Source organism: Apium graveolens, chromosome 8 (assembly GCF_009905375.1).
Source record: "Apium graveolens cultivar Ventura chromosome 8, ASM990537v1, whole genome shotgun sequence".
NCBI lineage: Eukaryota > Viridiplantae > Streptophyta > Magnoliopsida > Apiales > Apiaceae > Apium > Apium graveolens.
In genome coordinates, this window is record NC_133654.1 from 45,275,280 (window position 1) to 45,287,142 (window position 11,863).

An 11,863-nucleotide genomic window follows, 5' to 3' on the forward strand; every position below is an offset into this window, starting at 1 on the left:
CAGATTTTTTTTAAAGAAAATTAAAATAATTAAAAACATGTTCAAATGTAAAATTTTCAAAATAAAATACTGGAAAAATAGAAAACACTATTTTAGTATTTTCCAAATTATAACTATATGTATGAAAAGTGTGGAAAACAATGTTTTCAAAATCTAGACAAGTGAAAAATACGTGTTGCTAGTCCACCTAACCCACTTCTATCCTACCTAGACACAAATATTTTTCTATTTTTATTATTTTTTAATTATATGGTCAATTAATAATTTTGTAAGTTTATTTAGAAAGTTAACCAAAAAAAAGCATTAGAGTAAACAACCAATATACTAATAACTTAATTTATATACCTTATAAATTTTCAAACACTATAATATCATATTTTTAAATTAAAAAGTACAATACATATTTATAATAAAAAAATCAAAATAATTTAATTTAACAATTATTTTGTAATTTGATTAATATTAATATTTACATCATAAGAGGGAGCTTAATAGTATAATAACTAATAACTTATATGTTTGAAAAATAAACAAACTAGAACTTAGTTATGAGTTATTTCGTAAAAAAATCTTCAAAAATTTTGTATATAGTTATTAATTGGATTATTTAATAAAAACTACAAAATCATATATATTTAGAATCATATAATAAGAAATTTTCATTATTCAACCTATTTCAGAATATTTTTTTATATTTTATTTGTTATCTTTAATTATATTTTATTTTAAAAAGTTATTTTAAACATGTTAAAGAAATATGTATATACAATTAAATTATGAAACGTTAAAATTATTTTATTAGTTGTTCTTCTATATATTTACTCAAATTATCCCGTCATTTATTTAATGTTTTTAAGAAAACAAAAAATTGTCCATATATTATTTTAGCATTTGGAACACATTCTCTCAGTTTTCAACTGTTTTCCTATCAATAAAAATTTTAGAAAATTTTAGAAAAATAAAAAATAGAAAAAATAGAAAAAAATTCTACAAAGTAAACAGCTCCTTAGCTTCCACTCTAGGCCCCATCATTATTAAGATTGTGTGGTAAATCCAATTATATTGTCATACTTTCCAATGAACCAAGAGGCAGGCTCAGGCTCAGCCTAGCATTTCAATTTTGAAATTCGCATAATCTTGGCATGTCCCCAGAGGAAGCTCTTGATGGGGGCAGGAGGGTGAGGAACATATGATGAGTTTCAAGAACAATTTACACAGAACAGATGAAACTCATTTGTTTTCAAAATCGTAATAATCTAATTATAGCACAAGAATGACTATTTTCTTTTTACCAATCAAGAATGACTCTTTTTATGGGCACCTAAGATATCAACATTGTTGGCATGTCAACTTCTATTTTTAAATCTACAGTGCACTAAGCAACACAATTCATTATCACTATTTGTACACAAACATTTTCCATGCAACTAGCGTTTCATGGTCTTAACTATATCTCTCCGGAAAATAATTACCTAATCCTGCGATAAACTCAAGCTATCGATATATCCTGTTACACGTAGGTCCATTCCATCTTCTGTCCGTTTCCCTTCAGATTTATCCTTGAAGCTGTCACCTTTCTCTCTTGCGCGTCCTGCAGCTATGCACTCCTGGAATCTGAAGCAACTGATTAGATGGTCATTTGTTATCCCAGCCACTTGCATGAACGAGTACACCACTGTAGGACCCACACCTTGGAACCCTCTTTTTACCAGGTCTTTGCTTATCACATCTGCTTTTGATGTTTTAATGGGAACTTGCCTGGGATAGCGGAAGTGACCAACTGTAGGTTTATGGTTCACAAAGCCCCATATATATTTATCAAAAGATCCGGTCTCTTCAATTACCTGCATCAACATAACAAGGTAACATATAAGGTTGGTAATTAATATATCCCACACATTTAAATGCAATTAATAGGGTTTCCGGAATGTGCTCGTCAAATAATACTATTATTTACATACAGATGAATGCAGTGCAAGAACATATCGGTATTAAGTAGTGACATTATCTGTTTTAATTGCAACATTATAATTCTCCTGGATGTTACTAAAACCATTTAAAATTTGATTAGTTATATTTACGAACGCTTATTTGTAATAGAAGAAAACCATGTAAAACAGTATGGACCTAGTATAAAACTGTCTATATCAGTTAATTAAATAAATCAATAGTAAATATGCGATAGTGTATTGATCACATCACAGCATATGTAGGAAACCTTCAATTTACAGTTCATTTTCATTACAAACACAGATCATCCCAATTGCATAATTACTAGAGGAATCGAGAACGACTTGAGGCTTTACGGGCTGCCTTTAACAAATCTACTACGTGTCATGAAAAAAATGACAAAAAAGGCCAAAACAAGAACACGCGATGATCCGCAAGTTCAAGTGTGCATCTATATTCATTGAAGTTACTTCCTAATTTAAGAACAGAATCAAATCAAAAAATTTAACCTCTGTAGAAAAAATAGGGTTTTACTTTTAGTACATACCTTGCACATTTGACGTGCATTTTCAATGATTACTCGTAGCTTCAACTCGGAGAGAAGAGATGTGGCTGAGCTTCCTACTGCCGTGATTTTCTTCTCATTTAATTTAGCAACTTCAACAGGGTCAAAATCCTGAAAGACGACCCTGCAGACAGGTGCATCTCATTTGAGGTAAGAAAGGTTACTGTTGAACTGCTATCACAAAACAATTTTGAATGTCGAAAACTCGACGCAAGCACTATTGCACACATTTACCTAAACATATGCCTTCTATTGAGAATGGCGGGCCAGGTAAGCTCTGCCAAAGCAGTTGACAAGCTCAGCAGTTCAAAAAGCTTCCTATAAGATGCCGACATCATTAAGATGCAGACTATGAAAGAAATACAAATGAAGACTGTGATTTTGCTTTAAGATTGTAAATTAGAAACAAAAGGGGGACTTAAAACATTATACTATTTATCATATACCTGTCATCGTGAACTGGAACCCCCCATTCTCCGTCATGGAAAGCAGCATAACAAGGATCTAAGGAGAAAAAACAGTATTAAGATCGGCGGGAATAGGACATACACACAGATAAATATATATATATACACACACACGTATATAATATAAAAGAAGGTAGTAAATGGCTGTTCATCCCAAAACAAACAATAAAACCAAGTCCTAATCAGAAATAAATGCTTGGTGGAAAAAATCAGATATTCATGGAGTTTTGATTAGAATACTAAGTAAGTTAATAATATCAAAAAAGACAGCATGATGAAGAGACATAATGCTAAGACATGTCATAAGATGACACCAGAAAATTTCCCTAATTTCCGGAATTACAAATTTACCTAATTCATGGAAGTGTGTGCAAGCCTCATAAAAAAATAGTGAACATATTCGCAGTACTAAGAAGCTTTCATAAATGCACTTCTAAAAAAATAGTGTGGCGAACAAACATATATTAGAGAAACACAAGACACCTGTGCTATTTGATAGAATTAATGGCAGATTGATATACAACTAAACATATACGGCATAAAAACATAGAACGACAAAGCTGTGCTGATAAGATAAAAGATCTAAAAGACTTCAGAGTTTCCCCAAACAAAGTAACAGACAAGCATGTGCGAACAAAAGGACATGAACTATGTATGCCAGATTTCGAATGGAAACCTACTGCCAGAGTCTGCACGTGTATGGAATCACAGAACCTGTCTATCATAGATTTATAGTACTTTAAATAACAACAAACAACTGAAATAAGTTTTGTAAAATATTAAAGCTTCCATCAAAATTATTTATGATGACTCTGACAGTCTATTTCTCATAAGGACTAATCTGCATTGCCAAAAGGGAGGAAGTCTGAAAGTGGAACTTTATAAACTCCTGACAAAATAGATACATCTAGCTGTTAGCTGATGCGTATGCAGGATGTATAAAAAGAGACAGGCGGAATATATTCTAAAAGTAACTCAAATGGCCTCTTTATTATAATAATAAACACCCTGGCCTCGTTATGCATGTAGTGATTGCACTTATATCTATCAAGGCACGCGCAAAGGTCATAACATACAAACTAATGACTCTTTACGATTTTATTTAGAAATGCAATCTCAAGAGCATTGATCAGGCACTCCCCGAAAAGATTGCCAGGTTCAGGTTGTAGAGTGCAGACTTCCATGATTCAATCACAGCCAGCTATAATATTTGCATAAGCAATGACATAACACGTCAATTTGGAAAAAACAGGAAAACCTGTTAAGCTATCTTAGTTGTGTATGAGCTAAAACTGGAATGGGATACAAAAGAAGTGTTGTGTATCTACTTTGCTGTAGACAGAAATAATACATCATTAAATCTAAACATCATAGATTTTCAGGGTTTACCTATTTTATTATTTACGTCCATGCATAGACATACAACAGTTCGTTTTGCCAAATTCAGGTTCCTGACAATTAACAATCCCAACTACCATTTAGCAAAAAAAAAACAATCCCAACTACCACGTTAATACAAAATTCATGCACAGATTTTAAGGTGGATGAGACTACAACGGGAATCATAAATGATACATTTGATACTTAAAAAAGGGTAAAGCATAACTGATGCAGGAAGAAATATGAAAACAGTGATTAAAGCAATAATAATTATGTGATTCGCAAGAATAAATCAATATTATTCCCAAGAAAAGTATACAATCATTACTTCGTAATAATGTGGGGGATTACATCACTTTTATAGACTATAAAACCCTGGTATGAAGCCTAATGGACTAAGACCCGTAAACAATTGAGCTTTATTGTAAATAAACTACTTAATTAATAAACTTCTAATCCCACATATTAAACAAATAAATAAATACATTACTTATCTCTACACTTAACATATATAAACTAATTATTAATACATATATTAATTCTTTATTCACGTTCCTCATAAACAACCCGGCCACTACTTATATTCAAGGACCAGATAGTATAACAATTGGGAAACTTCTTTGTCCGAAGAAAGTTGTAAACCTTAATTGCTCTCCGGTGTAGAGCGTTCACTGGAAAATTATGCACATTAAAATTCATAAGTACCACTCCATTTGTCTGCTACGACTTTACAAATAAATTCCCTTTGCAATTACGAGCTAAGAACAGAATCAAACAAAATAAGCAATACATTCACCCCTGCTGCAATTTCCGTACAATGTATTACAAGCTAGTATTATACGTGTACATACCACAACACTAACGCCACATACACTACAAAAATAATAATAATTAGTCCAACAAACATCAGTCAAGGCACATAACTACATTTCGCAAAAACATAAATCCAACAAACAAACAAAAAAGGCGTAACAATTACACCATCATACCAGCATTCAAAGTAGCCCAAACACGGCACATAACTACATTACGCAAAAACATAAATCCAACAAACAAACAAAAAAGTCTAACGATTAGCAACATATTACTAGCATTCAAAGTAACCTTAGCATATTAGATTACGTAAAAACATAAATTTAACAAACAAACAACAAAGCCGTTATGATTAGGCATTATACCAGCATTCGAAGTAACCCAAGCACACCGTTTGTTCGTCTCCAGTCCCAAACCCTCGACATTGTCTCCATCGAGCTTGGGAGCTGATAACCTCCTCAAATTAGGCACACTTCTCCTAAAAATCCTGCCAGTAGAAGCTCGACTAGTCGTCGAATCAGACGAGGCATCCGACGAGCACGACGCATTCATCGAAACACTACACTTAAACACCTTATCACTTCCTCCTAATCGCTGCTGCTTTCTCAAAATCGAAGGCATTAGTTTCGAATCACGTGCCACCGGCGACAATGTCGGCGATTTTTTTCCCTTGAGTAGTTGTTTGGTGACCGGTTTGGTTGTGTTGCCGGCGGGAGCGAGAACCGGGCGGAGCGGGTTCGGGTCGGAGTCGGGTAAATTCATGGTGAAATTAGGTGCATTGTCATTGTGTGAATTGGGGGAAATGAAGACCTAGGGATTTAATGAATTGGTGTGATTTGGGCGTGGGAGTAGTAGACTAGATAGTCGATAATAGTTTTGTGTGCGTGTTTTGTTTTTGGTGTGCGGAATCAAGTACGACACAAAATACTAGTAACTGTTAAATAAAACTCCTTTCGTTTCTGCTTCACTATTCTCTACTCATTTCTACATGTTTTGACCTGGTACTTAGAAATATTAATTTTTAAATTTTTTTTTTTTTTGAATAAAAATATATTATTTAAATTTTTATTTACAAAAGTAAAATTTTAAAAATATAAATTTTTATTATGCGGTCAATGAATCTTAAAACGTGTACATAAATGTTTAAGAAACAATTAGAATGAAACAAAAAGAGTATGACCTGATAACCAAATATTTTATACAATGATAACAGTATATTATACATTGATTTTTTTATGTGAATTATTTGAGATAAATGAACAAATAATAGAAAAAGACCTCAAATGTCCTTATTTGAGAAAGAATAACCATTAGTGTCGGTTTGTGAAAAGATGGTCTCAAATGTCATTTTATAACTCAATTTCGTGCTCCGTTTTTAAAAAAGAGAAAAACGTGAATTCTCTTCCCATTTTTTCACCATTCTTTTGTTTTTTTTTTCTTTAATTTATTTCATTAGTTTATGTCATGTTTGGGGACTCTAAACAACACTTACTTTTACGTTTTTAACAATAAAACACAACTTAAAAATACGTTTTCATTCGTTTTAATTAATATTTTATATTGTCATACCTTTTTTGGGTTTCAAAATTATTAAAATTTTAATAAATTTTTTAAAATTCAAGTGTGGCCCCTAATTCAATAATTTTTAATTTTTAGGGTTTAATAATTCCCTTTCGGGTTATAAAAATATTATAAATTTAAATGAAAACAAGCATAATTTAACAATTTTGAACAATTTAAGGTTCACCAATTCTTTTTTGGATTTTAGAAATATTAAAAAATAAATTAATAAAAAATATACCGATTTATGATTTAGGGTTTAGGGCCCCTAAACCCTAATTTAATACAGGGCCTAATCCCTAGTAACCAAACTTTAATTATTAATATTTTTTAATATTTTAGGTTTCACCAATTCTCAATTTAGGTCTTTAAAATATTAAAATATTTATAAATATGAATAACATATAAACAAAATACTGTTTAGAATAACATTTTAAGTTTGAAAATATAATATTATCTAACATATTGGATTAAAAAACAACAAAACGCAGCTCCAAGCAACATTAACCTTAATAACAAAATATGGAGTTGCGTTTTGCCCCATAAACATGTTTGGAAGTTACGTTTTTAGTAAAAAAAATGAAACGGAAAACGCAACTCCGTTTTTGATTAAAAAGAAAAACAGAAACCGAGATTTCGTTTTCAAATGACATTTGGGCCATATTTTCCCAAAATGACATTTAGGACCATTTTGACCACAATAGTGACATTTGAGGTGACATTTGAGGCCTAACACCTCAAAGGGATATGATATCCATTGAAATTTGAAAACGAGAAAGATGAGGAGCTCGTTCTTCGTGATGAGATAGATAATGATCCAAGTACGTTCGAGTCGTGTTTTGTTAAAAAGGAAAAGAATATCAATATTCGTACGATAAAATCCAAACTTGTAGATGTCTAGCGTTCTACAAGGGGAATTAATATAAAAGACCTCAAATTTGGGGGTTTTCTTTCAGCTTTATTATGTTGATGATATGTTTTGGGGCATTTATGAAAATTTATCGTCACTTCGACATTTTTATTCATGTTGTAGCATTATTCCGAAAGGTGATGATCATGTTAAAGTTTCATTATTTGAGCTGAGTTTTTGGATCGAAATTCATGAATTTCCCTTTGATTCTTGTTAGAAGCAGTTCGTAAGTAATGCGAATTTTTTAAAATACGTTCGTGACATATGATTCAAATAACAAAATTAACATCCGGACGGAAAACATGCATTTAAAAATTAAAGTCGATGTTCGAAGATTTTTAAAACATAAAAAGAAAATTTGCAGGAAACATAACAATGAATGCATTGTTCATTGCATGTATTAAAGGTTATGAAATTTTTATTTTAAGTGTGGGATGTTATCACATTCCGAAAGATTTTGTCTAAAGAAACAAGAACCATATTTACGGGGAATGAGGTAGCTGGTTTCGAGCGCCATGCGCAGGGCGGGGGGCAAGAAAAAATTAAGTGGTTGTAGTTCTAGGTGAGAATGACAATGATTAAAATATGTAATGTGTACGTTTGGAAATCTTAAAATAAGTCACTTATATCTTAAACTGAGTGCCCGTTTGGGAAATTTTAAAATAAGTAACTTATTACTTAAAATGAATAAGGGACTTATAAGTGATAAGTAGATAAATATTTATAAGTTAAATAAGTGTTTGGTTAAATATCAGAATATTTTTTACTTAACTGAGCTAAAATAAATAAATTTCAAATATAATTATCTTAATTCGTAAATTTTAAATTAGAAAGACATGTAAAAACATAAATTTTAAAACAAAAATTAATAAAAAAACGAAAAATCAAAAATAAGTTGAGAAAAAGTACGTCGTTGCTAACATTCAACTTATCAGCTTATAAGTTGTAAATTCAACTTATAAGTTGAGTCGACAAACACTCGTCGATAAGTACTTATTGGCATATAAGTCAATAAGTTACTTAATCAGTGAGTGATAAGTGATAAGTTGATAAATGCTTATAAGTTATACACATGTTTAGATATTTTAACCTATAAGTCATACTTGTTTTCATTTAAATGAACTAAAATAAATAATTTTTATATATAATTATCTTAATTCTTAAATTTTTAAGTTAGATTACCATTAAAAAATATATTCTAAAATTAAAATTGATAAAAAAATGAAAAATCAAAAATAAGTTGAGAAAAAATACGTCGTTACTAATATTCAACTTATCAGCTTATAAGTTATAAATTCAACTTATAAGTTGGATTGACAAAAACATTCGTTAATAAGTTATTACAGGTTTATAAGCCAATAAGCTGGCTTATAAGATTTGTCAAACAAACCCAATAATTTCAGGAAAAGTACCAACAAGGTTCCAAAGGACAATCAGGAGATATGGTTAAGAAAAGTATTCACAAGGGAAGGGTTTACATGTATGGGAGTGTAAAAATCAGGAGTGAATGATATACTCCCCGTCCTAATTTATTTGTCATGTTTAATTTTTTACGGTCAAATTGGCCCAACTTTGACTGAATATTTATAAAAATTATATTATTAAAAAATATGTTCAATATACTTCAATATGTATTTTTCGGTTTTTAAAAATAATAAAATAATATATTTATATATATGATCAAAGTTGAGTCAATTTAACCATCAAAAATCAAACAAAACAAATAAATTAGGACAGATGGAGAATATAATATAAATAACGTACAAAAAGGTCTACTTATGAAGTTATGCGTAGTTAACTGGGTAATTGGGCTTAATTTTGAATGACCAGTTATTAATGAGTTTATGGACACTAAGGTGGGAATATATTTATTTTACCCAAAACTGTTCTTTTCACTAAAGATTATGAAATTTCTCCTAGTATTTTCTTGGCTAAACTTGCAAAGTAAGTTAACCATTCAAAATGAATCCCTTAAACGGAATTATCGAGGGTTGAGGAACTCTCGAACAATAATTATATTTGTGACCTTTAAAAGGCACGTGATAATCCCAGATCACCCCGGGACCTTCTCCTTGCAGGACCCGAACTCAAACTTCTTTTAGGCTGTGATGATGGCCGTGTGCGGTGTAGCTGTAGGGTGGGAACCTGCAAAACAGAACCGGAGGGGGGTGGCGTCCCCGCGGCACCTCCGGCGTGAGGATGAGAAAGGGTTTTGAGGAGAAGAAGGGCAAAATTGGGATTATGCAGATATGTTTGTGAAGAGTACGTGTGTGCATGTAAGTATATGTGTGAGAGAGAGTATAAAAGCTTGTAACCTGTAACCTTCCTTCTGTTCTACCTTTTATAGGCCTCCTACTAGGGTTTAGGGGTTTGTCTCTTTTCATCTGGACCGTAGGTTGGCCTTTTGGACTGTAGGGCATCTGGACGCCTGGGATGCGTCAGAGTACTATCAGATCTGGACCGTAAGAACGTCCTGGATTCCGGGTGCCTGGAAGGTGGTGATGTTGCCACGTGTCCTGGGCTTATCAAGGTCAACGCTGAATACGTCAGAGTACTATCAGATCCAGAGCGTAGGAATGTTCTGGATCCCGGGAACCTGGACGGTGGTGATGCCGCCACGTGTCCTGGGATCTTATGTTTGGGCCCTGGGCCTCTTCAATTGGGCCTGACTTATTATGGGATATCATTTGCCCCCCACTCCCTTATGCGGGTTTATCCGGATGGGGGAGTAGAGTAATTGCCTTTGTGCTGCGGCGCCTTTGCAAAGCTTTGGGGGTTGTTTGATTCGCTGCCCCCTAACCCCGGAGTCAAATGGGGATGAGGCTCCGGGGTTGACTTGGTTAGTCATTGGGCTTGAGCTTTAAGGTGGGATTTCTTGAAATACTTTGGAAAATTTTGGGGGTTTGATTTGTTGCCCCCTAGCCCCGGGGTCAAGTGGGGATGAGACCCATTCGATTTGTCCGGACTCTGAAAAGTTGTTGCTGCGGATCTGGGATGTCAGGCGGCTGTTGGGATTCCAGCCGGGGTCAAAGATATACACATTTTATGCGTATCTTTTGAGTGTACAGTTTTTTATTTTCCCCCCCTTTTTCTCCTAAAAAGACGCGCCCACGTAATGGTTACGTGATAGTTCATGTAATAACTGCTGTGCAGTTACTTTTTGGGGCTAATTGGGTTCTGCCACGTGGGCGGGGGGTTAATTTTTACTGCAAAAACCTTTCACCTGCTTCTTACCTTTCTTCCTTCTATAAATATCACCCTCTCCTTTTCTTTTTTCATTTACGCGAACACTTCTGCATAGAGAGATAAGAGAGCATTTTACAGAGATTTTTGGAGCATTCGCTGTTGAAGCCGCATTTCCTTCTCCTGCTACTTTGTAAGCATCTTGATTTCTCACCTCTCTCCTTTACTTCTTTTCCATTTGTTATCGCAATGCATGTAACCATTTTGTGAGAGTTTTGCTTCGCTCTTTCGTATTCCTTGCTCGAATTTCATGACTGTCTTGTTTATTCGACCTTTAACCTCTGTAGTTTGTAGATTTTGCATGGCTTTTGCAATGGTTTTGTGCTTGATTTGCGTATTTAACATGGATTTTGGTAGTATTGTATGCGAATAAGTGGGTTTTTGTAGTGTAAATAGTTGTAGAGCCCGGGGTGTGTTCTTGATATCTGCTTTTTGTTGTATATGTATGTATATGCTGCAGATCTTGTTTTTGGGGTAAGATACATACATGATTTGTTTCTAAACTTGTTCTGTTTTTTGTCTTGTTTTGTTGTTGGGTTCGGGTTTGGCATTGACTCTGGGGTGCGTTTACATAGACACGTGTAGTATATGCCAGGTAGTCGCTTTAAACGTATTGCTACTCTTAGGAATCGGTATCCCGAGCGTCCTGTCGGGTTAGGTGAACTTAACTCCTTCTACCCCTCTTCCTCTTCTAGCTGTAGTTCAGTAGAAATGCCTCCCCGGGTTGACCTGCCTCAACAAGTTTTAGCTCAGACCCTAGTATTAGGTCCCGGGGGTACCTTATCGAATCCGGATGGGTCGTGGGAGGATGTAGATGAATATTTTGTCCAGTGCCGAGTGAACCCCAAGCCCATGAGCTTTTATTACAGAGATTTATCTGAGGCATATGGGGGCCCAGATGGTTTGGGAGGCCGGGAGCCTTATAATGAGGATGAGATGGATAGGAAGTTCTTCACCGCCCCGGGGACTAGGTAT

The 11,863-nt window shown here is 33.6% G+C and overlaps 1 protein-coding gene across 1 annotated transcript; it reads right to left on the minus strand.

The window, feature by feature from the left end:
- Positions 1-1,376: 1,376 nt before the first annotated feature.
- On the minus strand, positions 1,377-6,103 carry LOC141676537 (uncharacterized). The gene is made up of 5 exons (XM_074482206.1): positions 5,541-6,103; positions 2,962-3,019; positions 2,750-2,833; positions 2,498-2,639; positions 1,377-1,844 (listed from the first exon to the last, which is right to left on the minus strand). Exons 1-5 carry the CDS (start codon positions 5,935-5,937, stop codon positions 1,473-1,475), a joined length of 1,053 nt encoding a protein of 350 aa, XP_074338307.1. The 5' UTR covers positions 5,938-6,103; the 3' UTR covers positions 1,377-1,472.
- Between the last annotated feature and the right edge of the window lie 5,760 nt (positions 6,104-11,863).

Bases quoted from the DNA above. Each gene is read 5' to 3' on its own strand.
- LOC141676537 (XM_074482206.1), bottom strand. From the start codon at position 5,937: ATGAATTTACCCGACTCCGACCCGAACCCGCTCCGCCCGGTTCTCGCT. The intron at 3,020-5,540 runs GTATAATGCCTA...TTTTCTCCTTAG, and splicing joins TTGGGTTACTTCGAATGCTG to ATCCTTGTTATGCTGCTTTC. The intron at 2,640-2,749 runs GTAAATGTGTGC...ACCTGTCTGCAG, and splicing joins AATAGAAGGCATATGTTTAG to GGTCGTCTTTCAGGATTTTG.